Source organism: Taudactylus pleione, unplaced genomic scaffold (assembly GCF_031769625.1).
Source record: "Taudactylus pleione unplaced genomic scaffold, aTauple2 ptg000129l, whole genome shotgun sequence".
NCBI lineage: Eukaryota > Metazoa > Chordata > Amphibia > Anura > Myobatrachidae > Taudactylus > Taudactylus pleione.
The window spans coordinates 10213811-10232001 of NW_028284531.1; the positions used below are offsets into that span (position 1 = coordinate 10213811).

At 40.0% G+C, this 18191-nt stretch overlaps 1 protein-coding gene across 4 annotated transcripts in view; it reads right to left on the bottom strand.

Moving 5' to 3' along the window:
* Window positions 1-18191, bottom strand: part of BTBD1 (BTB domain containing 1) — a 39252-nt gene that overhangs the window by 14053 nt on the left and 7008 nt on the right. For all 4 annotated transcript variants that reach the window (XM_088472841.1, XM_088472840.1, XM_088472839.1 and 1 more), the window contains 3 exons: window positions 17028-17184; window positions 5515-5620; window positions 3620-3817 (listed from right to left, as the gene is read on the bottom strand). In XM_088472841.1, the coding sequence (XP_088328967.1) occupies window positions 3620-3817; window positions 5515-5620; window positions 17028-17184 (461 nt within the window). The remainder of the gene's footprint in view (window positions 1-3619; window positions 3818-5514; window positions 5621-17027; window positions 17185-18191) is intronic.

Below are 18191 nucleotides of genomic sequence, written 5' to 3' on the forward strand. Positions count from 1 at the left end.
GAGACAAAAAATTATAATAAACCCACAGACAGCAATTCGTACATAAATAAAAAAAGTCACCATCACCCTAAATGGTTAAGGAATATCCCGAAAAGCCAAGTCCAACGTATTCGGAGGAATTGCACGGATGATAAAAAATTTCCTAGAGGAAACAAATAGTTTGCTAAATAAATTTGTAAACAAAGGATATGATAACGAAAACATAGAGAAAGTTATAAAGGAGATGGAAGGTATATCACAAAATGAACTCCTGACTTATAAAGAAAAAAATAATGAAGAAAAAAAACCTATAACTTTCACAACCACGTTTCATGACCAATATAAAACGATGGAGAATATAATTAGGAAAAATTGTTTTTTTCTCCTACAAGACCCCATATTAAAGGATGTGATACCCAAGAAACCAATTTTTACATATAGACGGGCTCCTAATATTAAAAATAGGCTAGTAAAAAGCGCCATACCGGAAAAAAGAACTGGAAGGATTAAAACAAAGGGCTTCCACAGATGTGGCTCTTGCATAGCCTGCATTACACACACCAAACAAAAACCGAAGATGGAAATGTTTGAATCTAAATCTAATTCTAACAATTTTAGTATACAAGAATTTATGACCTGTAACAATAAAAATTGTATTTACTTGATTGAATGCAGTTGTGGTTTACAATATATAGGCAAAACTTCAAGGAAACTTAAGGAAAGATGGGGTGAGCACTTACGTAATATAAGGAGAGGAGTAACGAACCATGCCCTCTCTAATCACTTTCATGAAAAACACAACAACTCAGTCAGTGAAATAAGATTAATTACAGGCATCAAAAAAGTAGAAGGGAACTGGCGTACTAAGGGAATCGAAACATTCTTAGCGAAAGCAGAAATGAAATATATTTATGATGCAAAAACATTAGAACCCCATGGGTTAAACATAGATTTTGAGCTCAAGTGGTTCCTATGAAAAACTATCACGTAGGTCCCTTCAATGTTTTTTAATATCACACTGATTTCTTTTATGGTTTTTTATGATTTTATGTTATCATATCTGTTTTTAGAACGATTTTAAATATAATATTGTGATATTTTTAAGGTTTTTACTGTCCGGCATGGACATGTATTGCTATTATTTTTAATTGCAAACCGATTTATGAAAAATGTTTTCCTTGTGGATATATGTAATATCAGATAGTTGTAGATTCTAATGACAGTGTTCCCATTGCATATTGATCTTAAACACACCTTATATACCACAAGATGAGGCTTATTGTGATATTAATTTTAACCCAAAATATTGTCCTGTATTGATCTAACTCTTATGTACGATTTTAGAGTTATATTGTCATATTTTTAGTATTTTACTGTCTGGTTTTTATATGCATTACCATTAGTTTTTTATATGTATTATTATAAGTTTTTTGTTGTAAAATTATTTATGTAAATTCTTCTCATGTGCAGCATAATTGCAGGTTCAAGTAGCAATGTTCCCATTACTGGTTGACCATAACACACTTTATAGACTATTATATGAGGCCCATTGGGACATTGATTGAACCCAGATCGCGGTGCTGTGCTAATTCAATCAATTTACTAGCAGCAGAGTAATGTCCAACTGCCGCTGGATATGTGGAGCGCAAAGCAGCACCACGTGATGCGGAAATGCAATGCTGAGCCGCTCCTCAGCGTGTGGAACGCATAGTCGCATCACGTGATGCGGAAGGTAACACACGTGGAACGCATCACGTGACACACCAGCGCCGGAATCAGGGCGCTTCCGCATAACAGTGTAAGTCACGTGGAACGCTCTATGTAGCGGGGATTACCGCTGATCAGCACCAACAGGATGACAGACAGCTCCGTGCTGTTAAGGTAAATTGAATAATAACAATTTACACATAAGGCGGGCTTTCTTATCTTATAAATACCTAGTCACTCCAGTTTTATGTACACCTTGATAAAGACCCACACTGCGGTTGAAACGCGTTGATTATATATTGGGAGCGCACGCTGACCAGGAAAGTAACGCTCTATAGGGGGAGCACAACAATACCCCTATATGTGTTAAACGTTTACCTTTCTCAAAAGGTCACAAAAGGTATGCTTCCATTTGTCTATTTATATATTCTAATAAAATTTGAAAGATTTTTTGCTATGGTGGCAATTCTCTTTCTTATCTTACATGCCAGCACGTTAAAGAGAAACCACCTTTAAGGAATATATACGAAGATTACTGGAGTAAAAGACCTATGGTGACTGATTATTTTTGAGGATTTGGATCTACATATTTTCACAGTTGGATATTTTGGCCACCTATATATATCAGTGGATTTTTTGCACAGTAACATTACAAGTGCTTCATTTTTATGGACTTCAATGTCAGGGACATTGTGAATATTCTATAAGAGTTACTCCGATTTGGAGCGCATAGGAACATCTCTTTTTGTTTTGCCAAAGCTGACAATTGGATGATTCTAAAGGCGCACATCCACTAGGCGATATTAATGAGCGATTGAACGATAACAATATCGTTATAATTCAATCGATCATTAATCGTGCACTATAATGTCGGAAATGACCAGTGATGCGCCCACCTCCTGGTCGTTTCCGACATCAATCATTGTCTAGTCGATAACGACAGATTGACCATGTTCAGGAATGAGGGAGGGTGCCTACACTGAACAATATATCATTAAGTGTAGGCACTGCAGGGGAAGAGGAACGACTGTACGATTACAATGTTGTAATTGTTCCACTATCTACTAGTGGATGTGCCCCATAATTTTGATCCAAGATATGGCTGGTAGGCTTACTTGTAGGTACGATGCCCATCCTTGCCAACGAATGACTGTGCACATGAATATAAAGAAAAAACAGCACATTGGGGAAGATTTTTTAAAGCTTGGAGAGAGATAAAGTACTAACCAATCAGCTTCTGTTATTTTACAGGCTGTGCTTGTAAAGTGACAGTAAAGCTGGGTACACACTGGAGCAATGTGTACCCAGAAGATATGGTGGCCGGCGGGCCGACATATCATATCCACAGTACACATCAGAACGATGTAATAAAGGATGGCATGATCCCTCCTTCCATCGTTTATTACCTTGCACGGCTCTGTATGGGAGATCGTCTGGTTGGCCGTGCAGCACGGCTGTCCGGTAGATATCTCTAACGACCACGGAAGCGCAGATTGGCTATACACACTGAGCGGATCGCCAATGTGTTGTTCCAATTTGGCCGGAAGTGACATATCGGGCCACTATCACTCCAGTGTGTACCCAGCTTTAGGAGCTGATTGGATGATACTTTATCGCTCTCCACTTTATCTCTCTCCAAGCTTTGATAAATCACCCCCCCTCCCCCCTTCTGCTGATTTGGAATAACCCTCAGCATTCTATTCATTGTGCTATGAAGGGGAGATGTATCAAGCCTACTAAAGAGTGGAGATTTGGATAAGTTGCCCATAGCAACCAATTAGCTTCTAGCCTGGGACATTCAATAAAATGATAGGTGGAAGCTGACTGGTTGCTATGGGCACTTGTCCATTCTTTAGGAGGCCTGATACATCTTCCTTTAAGTTTATAATGGAAAATCATCTCTGCCCAATTGAAGTGCATGTTGTAAAATTACCAGCAGCAAACTCTTCAACTGTCATGAGAGGGAAGCGGAGTAATGACATGGCTTTTCCCAGGACCTTCGTCTTGTTCTCGGCACTATCTGGAATCTTCTGTCTTTGGCATTCTGCTTCAGCCCAGCGTACAGCTGCTGCAAAAAGACAGCTCTCCCGAATACTCAGTGTATCTCTCTCCAGGACTGCACGCAGTGTATCTAAAGGGAGCATGAGACCAGCTATGGAATACCTCTTTCTAAAACACATCCAATTGCAAATACAGTTAATGTGATATATTTTCTACACAAACCACAAATAATTGTATTACCCCTAGCAGATCAAGGGGTCTATTTACTAAGTATTGTTAGGAAACATAGTGAAAAGTGATAAGGTGCCAGCCAATCAGCTCCCATCTGCCATCTCACAGGCTGTGTTTGAAAAATGACAGTTGGGAGCTGATTGGCTGGCACCCTATCACTTTTCACTCTGTCTCCTAACACTGCTTAGTAAATAGACCCCCTAGTATTTAATGTGCAGCTTTTTCCCATGACTTTTACCGAGTCGTATATATACCTAAATACAGTATGTTCACCTGTACATAAGCACAGCCTTAGGTCAAACGGGATGTGGTCAGAATGCCGACACTGGAATCCCGACAATTGTCAAAATACCAGTGGCGGTATCCCGAAGGTAAGTACTGGGTTTATGGGAAGTTAGGTTTAGGCTTTGGGGAGGGAGGGTTAGGTTTAGGCACTAGGGGGTGAGGTTAGGTTTAGGCACCAGGGAGGGAGGGGTAGGTTTAGGGGTTAGGTTAGGCTTACTTACCCAGGGGTGTCAGTATTCTAACCTGGTTGGGATGGCGGCGTCGGGATTCTGACCGCCGGCATCCCATACATAACCCGGTCAAACAGCCTCAGTAATTTCTTCAACCCCTTTAATTAAAATGTCCTTACAATTTATCGAGAACAATTCTTATAATGCTATGAATTTCGAAGTGGTAGACAACTTGTAGTACTTCATATGGGAGGTAAACAGAACTCAAGGCTCCATTCTCCACTACAGATACCAACGTCAAGGTAAAGGAATTATTTCCAGATCTGTTGTGCAAAATCCAAAGATGACATTCTATTATCCTAGGGTTGTTGGCGGTTTGTAGGAGACAAAAGTAACATTTGTTTTACAGTAGGTGTATATCCAAAGCAAAAGTTTTGGAAAAGTTTAAATGATTAAACCAGGAGTTCTGTTTTGTTTTTGATTTTTTAATTTTGCTTTATTGCATCAATTTTATACCTTTATTATAGTTATTTAGGTTTATTTATAATTTTCTGACATTGTTATAGCAATTAAACATACTAGTTACAACAAAAAACTAAAAAAAAATTAACTTTAGAATAGTTTCAATAAACACTTGATTAAAAAAAAAAAAAAAAAGAAGAGCTATCTAGCACATCAGAAGGGGTAAATGAGGACAAAATCAAATGCAGATGTATATTGTTACATCAGAATATCAGAATACAATGAACAGTGTGTTGTATTGTGTGCTTAGAGTAAGGATGTTATGAAGGTTACCTGACACATTAGGAGAACTATCATCTGAAATACAGTTAGTGGAAGATAATTGCACCTTATGCGTAACAATTAATAGATTCATTTTTTTATTTTTCATTTTCTAGTCTTAAATTTTTGGTAAAAAAAAAAATTATAGTTGAAACCAACAAAGCAATTAAATTAAAATAAACCATTTAAAGACCTGATTCATTTGTTGCAAAGTTGATTCACATATATAAGCATATATGTATAGTTTGTATCCTAGTTGAAAATAAATAAATTATTCATTACATACATATTAATAGTATACCATAACATATAACATATTTACATTTTTGTATATACTCTGCATGTAAAGAAAACTTACCAATGTCTATATCAGTAAAGCCGTCTGCACTTATGGCATCTGCTGTGCTCTTGTCTATTGTGTCTAAACAGAGACTGGCCAACCGAGGTTCATCAAAAAGCCGAGCCTGGGAGTAAAAGTAATATGTAAACACAGGGGGACTAAAGCAGTTCTACAAATGTATAAAAGGTAAGCATGCATTTTTAATTGTTTAGTGCAGTGGTTTCCAAATAATATGTCCCTGGACCACCAACCTGGGGTAACCCTGCAATTGGCCAGCATCACTCCAGGGTACCACGGCATCCAGTTTTGGAACCACTGGTGTAGTGTAATGATGACTTGTACCTGGGAGTGTGATTGTGTTCCACATAGTTTTTCTGTTCTAAAAGGCTTCTATAATGTTACTGTCTGAGGGCCTGATTCAGTACGGATCGCAACTGCGATTGCAATAGTGATTACGCATGCAGTCTCACTGCGAAGATATCTGCAATGCTATGCCATTGCAGCACAACATAAGGATGCCCACCTTACCTTACACACATCCATAATACTTAGCAAGACTGCAAAACCATTGGTAACATCGAATATAATCGCAGCCTCACACACACTTGCACAAGCTCTGACCTTACAATTGCTAACCTCATCACAGACAGTTTGTACACAAGCTGCGTATGGCATCTCAGTGGCTAACTTATGCACGCCCCTGCAACGGCGTGCACATGCACTGCATGCCTGCATTTCGCCACCCCCCCCAATGCATAAGCATGTGCAGAACGCAACAATCGGCCAATTGCGTGCATAATCCTTGCTGAATCAGGCCCTGAGTTACTAAATTTAACAATATTGTAAGCAGCCACTGATAATATGATTGAATAAGGACCTTAGATGTTTTGTTGATAACTTAGTGGGAGATGTATCAAGCAGTGAAAAGAGTGGAGAAGTTGCCCATAGCAACCAATCAGCATCTACCTATCATTCTATAGAAATGTACTTGATAAATCAAACACAAACAATCTGACCCTGGATCTGCACACTGCTGCTAATAATGAAGTTAAATAAAAAGAATGTTGAATAAAAGATCTGACTGCTGCTCCAAAGTCAGGGTAAGTTATACTAACTTATCAAGAGATAACAAGAGAATATAAAAAATAGATATTGAAGTGCTATCTATATAATTAATCAATGCACATATTGAATAACAGAATACATGAAATCACACCGGCGATTCCTGGTCACGTCTCCCATAGAAGCACTGAGGCTAAAGGATTTTACAACAATTGTGAGTGCCCCACATTGTTGTCCTACTGATTATCAGTATTCAAATATTTTTCCTCCATACACCACACTTGTGGAGGATCAATTATAAGCGCTTATTATATTTAAGGAAGAAATACAATGGTATCGCATAACATCTTTTAATACCGTACTGCAGTAGTGCTTGGAATCTCCCCCAAGAATATATCAGGCAATTTATATACAATCGTCCATGGTGCTAACACTGGAAACATCCACAATGTTCTACATTGTTTCCAAATAACATTGGATATTAGTTCATTACCTACCAGAGCTGTGGTGGAACTTTGTTTCTTTTACATGCTTGGCTGGTGGTATTTCCTGCAAACAGGTTTTTCCACTATCTGATTTGTACCATTAAGGATACATTCTGGACACCATTTATCTCACATTCATCTTAATGTGTTTTTCATGTACTTGATAAATGCTACCTCAAAGATGATTGGTTGCTATGGGCAACTTCTCCACTGGTCACTTTGCCACTCTTTTCACTACTTGATACATCTCTCACCCTAAGGGGCATATGTATCAAAGCTTGATGTGAGATAAAATTGTGAAATATATATCACCAACCAATCAGCTCCAAACTATCATTTCTTAAACACAGCCTGCAAAATGTAAGTTTGAAGCTAATTGGTTGGTGATATACTGTACATCTCACAATTTTATCTCACATCAAGCTTTGATACATATGCCCCATAGGCCTGTATTCAATATTGGAGCTTTTCTGAGGATAAAGTATCGGGCGCGTGCCCGCTTTATCCCCGTATTCAATTTGGAGCCAGTGAAAACAGGAGCCTGTGGAAAGGTAAGTATCGGGAAAAATAGGGGAATTTTCAGGAATTCATCCTGGGACCCCCCTAATGATGTCCAGACATGGGGGATCACTGTGGGTACCCCCCGTTTAGCCTTGCAGAATGTGTTCTGCATTTATAAATAGCCGCGGCGGGTGTTTTTTTCCCAAGTGCAGAAGAGCACTTAGGTTTTTTTTTTCGTTTTTAAAAGTGTTCACATCAAATTTGGGGTACATGAAAATGGGTACTAGCATATTTCTAAGTCCAAAAAGAAACAGAAATTGGAAACCGCACTGAAAAAATTCTGCTGTAATAATAACAGTGATGTATCTCTAGAATGGACCTATTAAAGGACTTTATGGGCCAAATGTAATAGGGTGAGAGTTTAGAAAATGTGAGAGTTTAGCAGTAAACTCTCACATTGGTTGAGTTTTATCTTCAAAATGGGAAAACATCTGAATGAGATTTTAAATCTTGAGAGTTTTTTAAGTCTAAAAAAACATGCAAGTTCGCTCTGTTACTTTGTTTTTGGACACTATTACATTGGCAAAGTTTAAAAAGTGTCAGAAACTCTCACTTTTCTAAACTCTCACCCTATTACATTTGGCCCTATATGTTAATACACTCATGTGGTATCAATATTCCCAAAATATGATCATAAGACCTCAGTCCAACAGACCTATGTATTGGTTAGTCCCTGGTGCTCCCCAGAGTCAGTTTACAACATATAAACCAGAGAAGAAAAAAGGAGAAAGGACTCTTTGTGAGGGCACACAGTAGGTACAGAGATTTGGCAGAATCAGCCTTATACAAATTAACTTTTATTAAGTATGTGTTAAAAAGAAGAGCAATTTTTAAAACAATGGACAAACATATATACAAACAACATATAATACATGAATCAATGGAGATGCATATCTCCCATAGGGTTCTAAAAAGCCAGGCGAGATAATCTATATAATATGCTTTAGGAAGCAATGTAGTGTGTCGCCGGTTATTCACAGACTAGGCATATTGTATAGTAAATGACAATGATTGTCTCATATATCATGATAGTTGCTATGACAAATCAGATGATTTACTGATTCCTGCATGCACTTTGAGGTCATATATAACATATAGGACAATAGTAACTGTCAAATAATAGTATAATTGTATATATATTAACCTAATTAGTCAATTAAATAGTTTGAACATTCACTGTCAATGAATGTTACTGCTCATTTGTCCCACCTAGAGAAAATTGAAAACGACATAGCAAAAAAACAGGTATTCTGGACATAATTAATTATTGCAATACATGTAGCATGATGTCAAATGGTAATATTATTATTCATGTATTGCATGCTGCAGAGGTAAAGGAGTTATGACAGTCAATGGTCTCTCTGAGATGGTATTACATGTGCTGCAGTTAGGTGTAACACCTGATAGGATTTGTGGCCGTCTGCCCTGATGCGCTTGGCAGTGCAGGGGGTGTGCACCACTTACCTGATCAGCGAGCAGTCCAGCAATACAGTCTGCGGAGATGTCAGTGGAATGAGTGCATGCCGCTGTGTGTGGTCGGGAAGCCGGAGTCACGTGTGCGCACCACGTGACCCGGAAGTATGACGCGCGTTTTGCCATTGTCAGGCTTGATCACAATCTCCACCCAGAGTTGAGACTGTGATCAAGACTGACAACGGCGAAACGCAGCACATGTAATACCATCTCAGAGAGACCATTGACTGTAATTAATAATTAATTATTTTCCAACTATTTCATTGACTAATTAGGTTAATATATATACAATTATACTATTATTTGACAGTTACTATTGTCCTATATGTTATATATGACCTCAAAGTGCATGCAGGCATCAGTATATCATCTGATTTGTCATAGCAACTATCATGATATATGAGACAATCATTGTCATTTACTATACAATATGCCTAGTCTGTGAATAACCGGCGACACACTACATTGCTGCCTAAAGCATATTATATAGATTATCTCGCCTGGCTTTTTAGAACCCTATGGGAGATATGCATCTCCATTGATTCATGTATTATATGTTGTTTGTATATATGTTTGTCCATTGTTTTAAAAATTGCTCTTCTTTTTAACACATACTTAATAAAAGTTAATTTTTATAAGGCTGATTCTGCCAAATCTCTGTACCTACTGTGTGCCCCCACAAAGAGTCCTTTTCCTTTTTCTTCTCTGGTTTATATTTTTAATTCCCTAAACTAATTTAAAAAAAATGCTGCAAAAATGCTCCTGCTGCTAACAGCCTACTCTAGAAAACACCTGCCGCATACCTACAGAATACCCCTGAACCTATTTCATTATTTTTAAACACTGTTCCCCATTTTTTTTTTACCCCAACTTTACATTTTTTGGGGGGTGTCCCTATTTTTTTTAAAACTTTTTTTTACACAGTTTGTTTTTAGGGGCCATTCCCAGGGGTGCAGGCTATTTTTTTTAAGCTGGCACCCCTAAACCCCAATTCTGCACTTTTTTTCGCTATGTAAAACCTAGTGAAAAGTTATCCCCTTTTTTTCAAAGACTTTTTGAACCTGCGAAAAGTCTTTGAAATTGAATATGGGATAGTTGAAATAGGCGTAAATGACATCATCGGTGATAAATTATACCCGATTCCGTCTTTTCGCAGCCTAATTGAATACCCCCCTTAATGTTTTGTTTAAAGTATGAACCAGTGCCACATATTTCTGTTGTGTTAGCTATATACACAGTTGTATTGATAAGCATTTGGTATAACTTTGTTACTTTTGTATTCATGCAGTATAGTGCATTTATATTGCTGTTTAGCTGGCCAAGCAATCTTTTTTTCATTGAATATTCCCTAATGTTGTCTTCGCTGCATCCTAGCCTGCGTATAAAATAGTTTTTTTTGTCACATTTGAGCTCTTTTAGCTGTGAGCTGAGTGTACATTGTAGTGATGTTACACATTTTCCCATTAAACTACAGCATTGCTTTCATTGTATACTTTCACAGAACCAGATTACAACAATTGTTGATTGATTGCTGTGTTTCACTACAAGTTTTGCAGTTTATTGCAATGTTCTGAAATGTTGTTCCCAGGTATGTGGATATTATAAGGGGTCGTGTGACTTATGACTTATTTATAAACTGTTAAGCATGGCACTCAGTTTACATACCTCTTGGCTACAGCCAGGAATACACTGTTACTAAACATGTCCAGAAATAAACTAGTACATTTCTCCTGACTTCCAAGCTATGCAGCCATTTTATCACAAGCAGCTCACATGCTTTGAATCACAATGGCAATTATTTTCTCAGCTATCATCAGGACACCAAATACTGAGCTCACATGTATCATTTCCACTTGTATTATTGATTTAATTGTAATTCCAGTGCTATACTGTGTCTAATTTGTGTCTTTTACCTCAGTGAGTTCTAACTTGTAACTTCACTTCCCAGAAAGCCAGCTAAGATACATGAATGTTATTTTATTGAATACTGTGTATGGACTTTTCTGTATCTTAACAGAACCCGGTGTATATTGAATCATATATATACTTTTGTAATTTTTTGTTATCATTTATTTATTAATTTTTTTTAATTGACATGTCTTCCAAAATGTCCAGTTGCATTGCAAGTAAGTAATTTGTGTCTTTCCAGTTTCTGGATTACAGAGAAACCTAACTATATATTTTCTTTTGTTTGGGGGGGTGGGGGGCATTTGATGATAGTTGGGAGGGATATTAGTATGGACAGTGTAATTGTAAAAAAAACAATACTGCATAGCTTTTTGTTGTCCCAGTGTAGCATAGTATCTGTACACTGCAAAGCCCAAGAAGGGAGCTTGGGTCACACTAAATGGGGCCACGTCACTACGTGGGGTGTCACATCCCCCCATGGTGTGTGCATAGCAGTTCCAAAGCCCTAGGGTGCCCTCATTTCTTTGACTCCTCTAAAAACACCCCTTCAGTGATGCCCGTACTTGCTCCTGGTATGTGCAACATTGAATGGATGGAATCAAGACAATTATGACATCTGGGAGGTATAATACTGGCACTCAGTGGTGCAACCACAGGAGCATAGCCATGACTCTTAAAACATTGTGTAGTTGCCAGTTTCATTCTTAATTCTAATACAGGGTAAAATATATAAAATATACCAATGTTTAAGTGGGATCTTAAGAACTGTAGGGATTGTGAAATAGCTGCTGTTTAGTGCTTGGCGATATAAAGGCTGATTCTAAGTTATACATAAAGTGGCTGTATTAGCAGGTAACCGCGTAAGCCAGATTTATATGCATATGTATCAAAGCTTGATGTGAGATAAAATTGTGAGATCTATATCATCAACCAATCAGCTTCTAACTTACATTTTGCAGGCTGTGTTTAAGAAATGATAGTTTGGAGCTGATTGGTTGGTGATATATTTTGTACAATTGTATCTCACATCAAGCTTTGATACATATACCCCTAAATACCTTATGCAGATGCAAGATTCCATTCAGCTAATGCTGAGATGTGCAAGCTTTGCCCATTTATTTAATGTCGGCTGCTGCATGTGTCATCATCGTGCAAGAGATCTGTGAGATGCAGGCTTTCCTTTTTTTATGCACAACTCCATTGGAGCTTAAGATACACTTCCAAGTCACTCCCAGTAATGTGGGTGGTTACGCGCACTGGCAATGTCACCTCCCAGTTCCCACCCCAAATAGCCCAATTTCATGGAAAGACAGATCTGGCCAAGTTTTTTCAAACTCAAAATAGGACGGACATAGGCAAAAACTCATAGATTCACATCTGCGCATGTGCTGCATGCAAACACTCTCATTCGCCTTCATGTACAGGGACCCGTCCGTCCATATTTTTGTGACTGAAATGCAGAGTATGGGAGTGTAATAAAATGGAGGGGGTGTAGTATAATGTGTCAGATGTACAGTAACGCAGACTAATGTGTAGAAATGTAATAATGTGTGTATTCTCCTTGCAAAGTTATGTGAGGATGATTACAACTAGTCTGAAGCTATTTGACAAGTAGCTGCCGAGACAATATGACAAATTAATTTGTTTTGATGTTTGGTGGTGAAAGGGACGTTCATTGGGAGGTGGAGGAAACTGGGAGAAAAGGGAATCTAAATTCAGTAGGGTTTGACAAGAGTTACCTAACATATGACCAGAAAGCAGATATTTTGGAATAGCTTACTCAGGTCATTGCTAATGCTGGAGTCCTCTCTTCTCTATTAAGGTCCAGAGTGTGTATCCATGGCAGGCCCGGCTCCTGACACGTTCTGTCAGTGCGGCCGCACAGGGGCGCCTGGTCCGTAAAGGGAGAAAATCCCCGCCCTCCACCCACCTGCTGTAGGTATAATTATGAGGGGGAGGACGCAGGGAAGGAGCGGGTGGAGGAGAAGCACAGGATGGCGCTGGGTGCAGAGACACCTAGCGCCGGCCCTGGTTCTTGGAATTCTACCTCCTGATGTATTAGATAAGTACACTATTCAATTTGTTTTCACTTTATGTGCCCTCGCAAAGGTGGTTATAGCAAGTACCTGGATTGCGCCTTTAGTGCAACCAGTTATGGCCAAAGGATTCATCTACAGTCCAGCCTCTTGGTAAGAAGCTTGAAGAGATATAATGCAGTACAGTAGAAACGGGATGTAGTCTGGAAGCCGACGGTCTAAATGCCGACCGCCAGCTTCCAGACTTTGTAATCCCGGTGTGGTACTAATGACAGGCGTCGAAAACTCGACGCCTGTCATTAAACATACGCCGGAAGATCGACGCCCGGCATACCGAACGAAGGTAAGCCGGGCACCGGGCGCAGACAGCCACGGGGGGAGGGTTAGGTTTAGGGCTCCGGGGGGGGGGGGCTTAGGGTTAGGTACCCCCCTCCAGGAGGGTTAGGTTTAGGCTGCGGGGAAGGGGGGGTTAGGTTTAGGCACTTGGGGGGAAGGTTAGGGTTAGGCATCCCTAAGGAAGGGTTAGGGGGGGGAATTAGGCTAGCGATACTTATCTTAGGGACGATCGGGATCTTCACCCTTGTCGGGCTGCCACTGTAGGGATTTGAACCGCCGGCCAAAAACCCACTACACCGGTAGAAACCAGGTACCACCTGAGAAGTAGGTATTTTCTTTTATTTTGACACATATGTAACTAGAAGCATTATTTTGCCAGATTGTCTCCTGGACCTTATTGTTCTAACTTTCTCCCAGACCCCTCTCCCAAACCAGTTCATGGGAGTTTCTATTGACCAAGGGCGCTGACGGGGGGGCAGTACTCTTTTATCCAGGCCCGGGCTTGTTGGAGGGGCCCAGATCTGCACCCCCCCCTTTTAACAGGCAGTGCTACATTGGGGTGAGAGAGAGAGGACTGACTGCTGCTGTTCAGCAGTCTCTCACCCCAGCCCAGCCCAGCCTTCCACACTCTGCTGTGTGCTGGGCAGCGAAGGATCCAAGGAGGCTGCTGCAGCTGAGCAGTAGCAGTCCATCCTCTCTCTAGCTTTATGATGTGCAGGGGGAGAGCGATCCCTTCATAAACAAAGTTTGATGGAGTCCAGAAAGTTCAGACGTCGTAAAAACTGGGGAGACAGTAGGGAGCCTCAGGACTTGTTTAGGACACATGGTCCTTGACAACCAGAGAAGAACATAGACCAATCCCACACCAACACTTTAGTTTTCAATCAAGACCAAACTGTCGTCAATATGAAACAATTCCCAAGCACGCAGTGAGCAAGCCACATAGCTAGATAATGTTTAAAATTAGGGATGCCCAGAAAGCCACCGAGTTAACCTTTGTAAGTTGGTTTCTGGGACACTTCTGCCAGATAAATCAGGAAGTGTAGTGTTTAGTGTTTATATGCGTATATCGCTTATCTAGTGCAGGGAGAGCAAGTAGTCAGGCCAACTTGGACATAAACTGCATGTCTAGATCTGCAAAATATAGGTACCTTTAGTTTTCCCGATTAGTGGTTCTGCAAAACAACCTCAAAGTGATTTTTTCAGTAAGTTTTCGAAGAAAGAATTGTACTCTTAAATCACTATACAGACGGGTGCATAAATATTGGGACATTTACAGAATTTTCATATTTTGGCCTCTATTCACCACCACAATGGCTTTGAAATGAAACAAACAAAATGTGCTTTAACTGCAGACTTTCAGATTTAATTGAGGGTAATTACATCCAAATCAGGTGAACGGTGTAGAAATTACAACGGTTTCTATATGTGCCTCCCAATTTTTAAGGGGCCAAAAGTAATGGGACAAACTGAACAATCCTAAATCTAACTTTCACTTTTTAATACTTTGTTGCAAATCATTTGCAGGCAATTACAGCCTGAAGTCTGGAACGCATAGACATCACCAGACGCTGGGTTTCATCCCTGGTGATGCTCTGCCAGGCCTTTACTGCAAATGTCTTCAGTTCCTGCTTGTTCTTGGGGCATTTTGCCTTCAGTTTTGTCTTCATCAAGTGAAATGCATGCTCAATCGGATTCAGGTCAGGGGATTGACTTGGCCATTGCATAACATTCCACTTTTTAGCCTTAAAAAACTCTTTGGTTGCTTTTGCAGTATGCTTCGGGTCATTGTCCATCTGCACTGTGAAGCGCCGCCCAATGAGTTCTGAAGCATTTGACTGAATATGAGCATATAATATTGCCCGAAACAGTTCAGAATTCATTATGCTGCTTTTGTCAGCAGTCACATCATCAATAAATACAAGGGAACCAGTTCCATTGGCAGCCATACATGCCCAAGCCATGACACTACCACCACCATGCTTCACTGATGAGGTGGTATGTTTTGGATCATGAGCAGTTCCTTTCCTTCTCCATACTCTTCTCTTCCCATCACTCTGGTACAAGTTGATTTTTGTCTCATCTGTCCATAGGATGTTGTTCCAGAACTGTAATGGCTTTTTTAGATGTTGTTTGGCAAACTCTAATCTGGTCTTCCTGTTTTTGTGGCTCACCAATGGTTTACATCTTGTGGTGAACCCTCTATGGGCCTGATTCAGAGCCGGATGCTATTTGCGCTCGCTCGTTCAGAAAAAGGGGCCGGCTATTTAAATTGAGCACTCGCTCTTTGCGGTCTGTTGACACCTCTATGTCTGAGCGAGCGAGCGAACTAAACATGCGCTCGCTATTTTGTAAAGACGCCCCCTGGCCACTCGCATCCTACGTCATCTCCGCTATTTATTAGATTAATCGAGTACATCGAAAGGCGTCTGAACTGCTCGCAGTGCTTGTGGTAGGATTTTCCTACCGAAATCATGCGAACAGTTCAGGCTAAGAGACAACCAAGTGACGTGGCCGATGACGCTGCTTTGTTAATTATGCACACCACTCCCCGTTTTCAAGCACCTTCTCCTGTTACCACCCACAAACGCCTCATCCCGTCACTCAAATTAGCAGGCACTCGCTATTTTGCGAGTGCTCGATTTCCGACCGCACTGACTGGTTGGCGCATGCGCATTATGACCCATACGCATGCGCAGTTGTGCGAACATCGCTCGGAGCGAACGAGCGGCCGCTTACGAGCGGCTCTGAATCAGGCCCTATATTCACTCTTGTGAAGTCTTCTTTTGATTGTTGACTTTGACACATATACACTTACCTCCTGGAGAGTGTTCTTGATTTGGTCAACTGTTGTGAACGGGTTTTTCTTCACCAGGGAAATAATTCTTCTGTCATCCACCACAGTTGTTTTCTGTGGTCTTCCGGGTCTTTTGGTGTTGCTGAGCTCTCCGGTGCATTCTTTCTTTTTAAGAATGTTCCAAACAGTTGATTTGGCCACACCTAATGTTTTTGCTATCTCTCTGATGTGTTTGTTTTGATTTTTCAGCCTAATGATGTCTTGCTTCACTGATAGTGACAGCTCTTTGGATCTCATATTGAGAGTCAACAGCAACTGATTCCAAATGCAAATGTCACACCTAGAATCAACTCCAGACCTTTTACCTGCTTAATTGATAATGAAATAACAAGGGAATAGCCAACACCTGTCCATGAAATAGCTTTTGAGTTGATAGTCCCATTACTTTTGGCCCCTTAAAAATTGGGAGGCACATATAGAAACCGTTGTAATTCCTACACCGTTCACCTGATTTGGATGTAATTACCCTCAAATTAAGTCTGAAAGTTAAAGCACATCTTGTTTGTTTCATTTCAAAGCCAATGTGGTGGTGAATAGAGGCCAAAATCTGAAAATTCTGTCAATGTCCCAATATTTATGCACCTGACTGTATGTGTGATGTTGCTAGCAATGGCAACAGTACTGTAGGTTGTGATAGCAGGGTGATTAAAATGATGATGAGAATAGTTTAGGTAGATTTTACTAGATTCGCAAGGCACCTTGTCTCTCTGTTTTTATGTTTGCAGTGGTTATAGGTATAACAGGTGACAATTATTGACAAATTGACAAATAAAGTGAATGTCTTTATCTAGTAGCATTGTATCCATGAGTTACCTGAGTGAGGAGCATGAAAGCGTTATCCGCCCTCAGATGCTTGGTGAGGAAATCCACGCAGTGAGCCTCCAGAGCTGGAACAGCGTATTTCTTAGCAGTGTATAGCGTGGTCATCACGGTCTCTGGGCCAATTTGCACTTCGTCAGAGTAAAGAAATCTAACATGGAAACAGATGGACTTTTCTTGTGACAAGTGAAGTAGTATTCACGCAAATAATGTAAAAATAGAAATATGTTTCAGATACATAGGATATTAAAAATGCAAAATGTATATTGTTTCTACAATAATTCCCCAGTCACTTAGCACTTTTTTGATGTAAGGCTTTTTTTTATTTTATGTCATATACTTTCATTTTTTATATTAACCTTGGGCTGCACATGCATACGAATGTTCTACTGGAGCAGGATTTTATTTTAGATGTGGAGACTGCTGGTAACATGGCTGGAGATGTATAAGACATCTTATTTGAAGCAAACAGAGACACCGTTTATGGGCTGAGAGCTGTGGAGGTGAATGCTGGCAGTTATTAGAAATGGAGATGGAGAGAAAATGTGGACCTTCCTTTTTACTGCATTTTGAAACAATCTCCGATTTAATTTATGGGAAATTTTCCTTTAGTGCTTTTTCGATTAGCACTCCAGTTTTCAGGAACAAAATAATGCTATGCAGGGAATTTCTGTATTTGTAAATGAGTAGCTTATCTATAAGTGTTGTCAAAATGGACCGTGCTATTTCACTCAGGGATGTGTAAGAAGAACTGGATCAGAATGTTTGTAAGCGCTATACATGCTCCAGTATTGATGCTATTTTACATCTAATTGGTTGCAATTCATCCCATGCAAGGTACGAAGGGCCCAATAAGACTGTTGCTCCAGATAAACAAGTGGTCGGAACCAATCAAACAGTGGAATATTTACATCTGTAGCCCTGATGCTTCGCATTGAGCCAGAAGCAAGTGCAATCTATGGCGCAACTCCCCACCCCCAAGAAATGTGTTGCATGAAGTGTCCGCTGGGGAAATGCAGTGGTAGAGGCCCAAAAAATTGTGCAAAGGGAAGGGAAAAAGGCAACCAAGTGTGTTTGTCTGGACAAGATAAGATAAGAGGGCAGAGCAGATAGAGGGAAGCGTTCACTGATGAAAGCTGCCAAACCATACTGTCATCT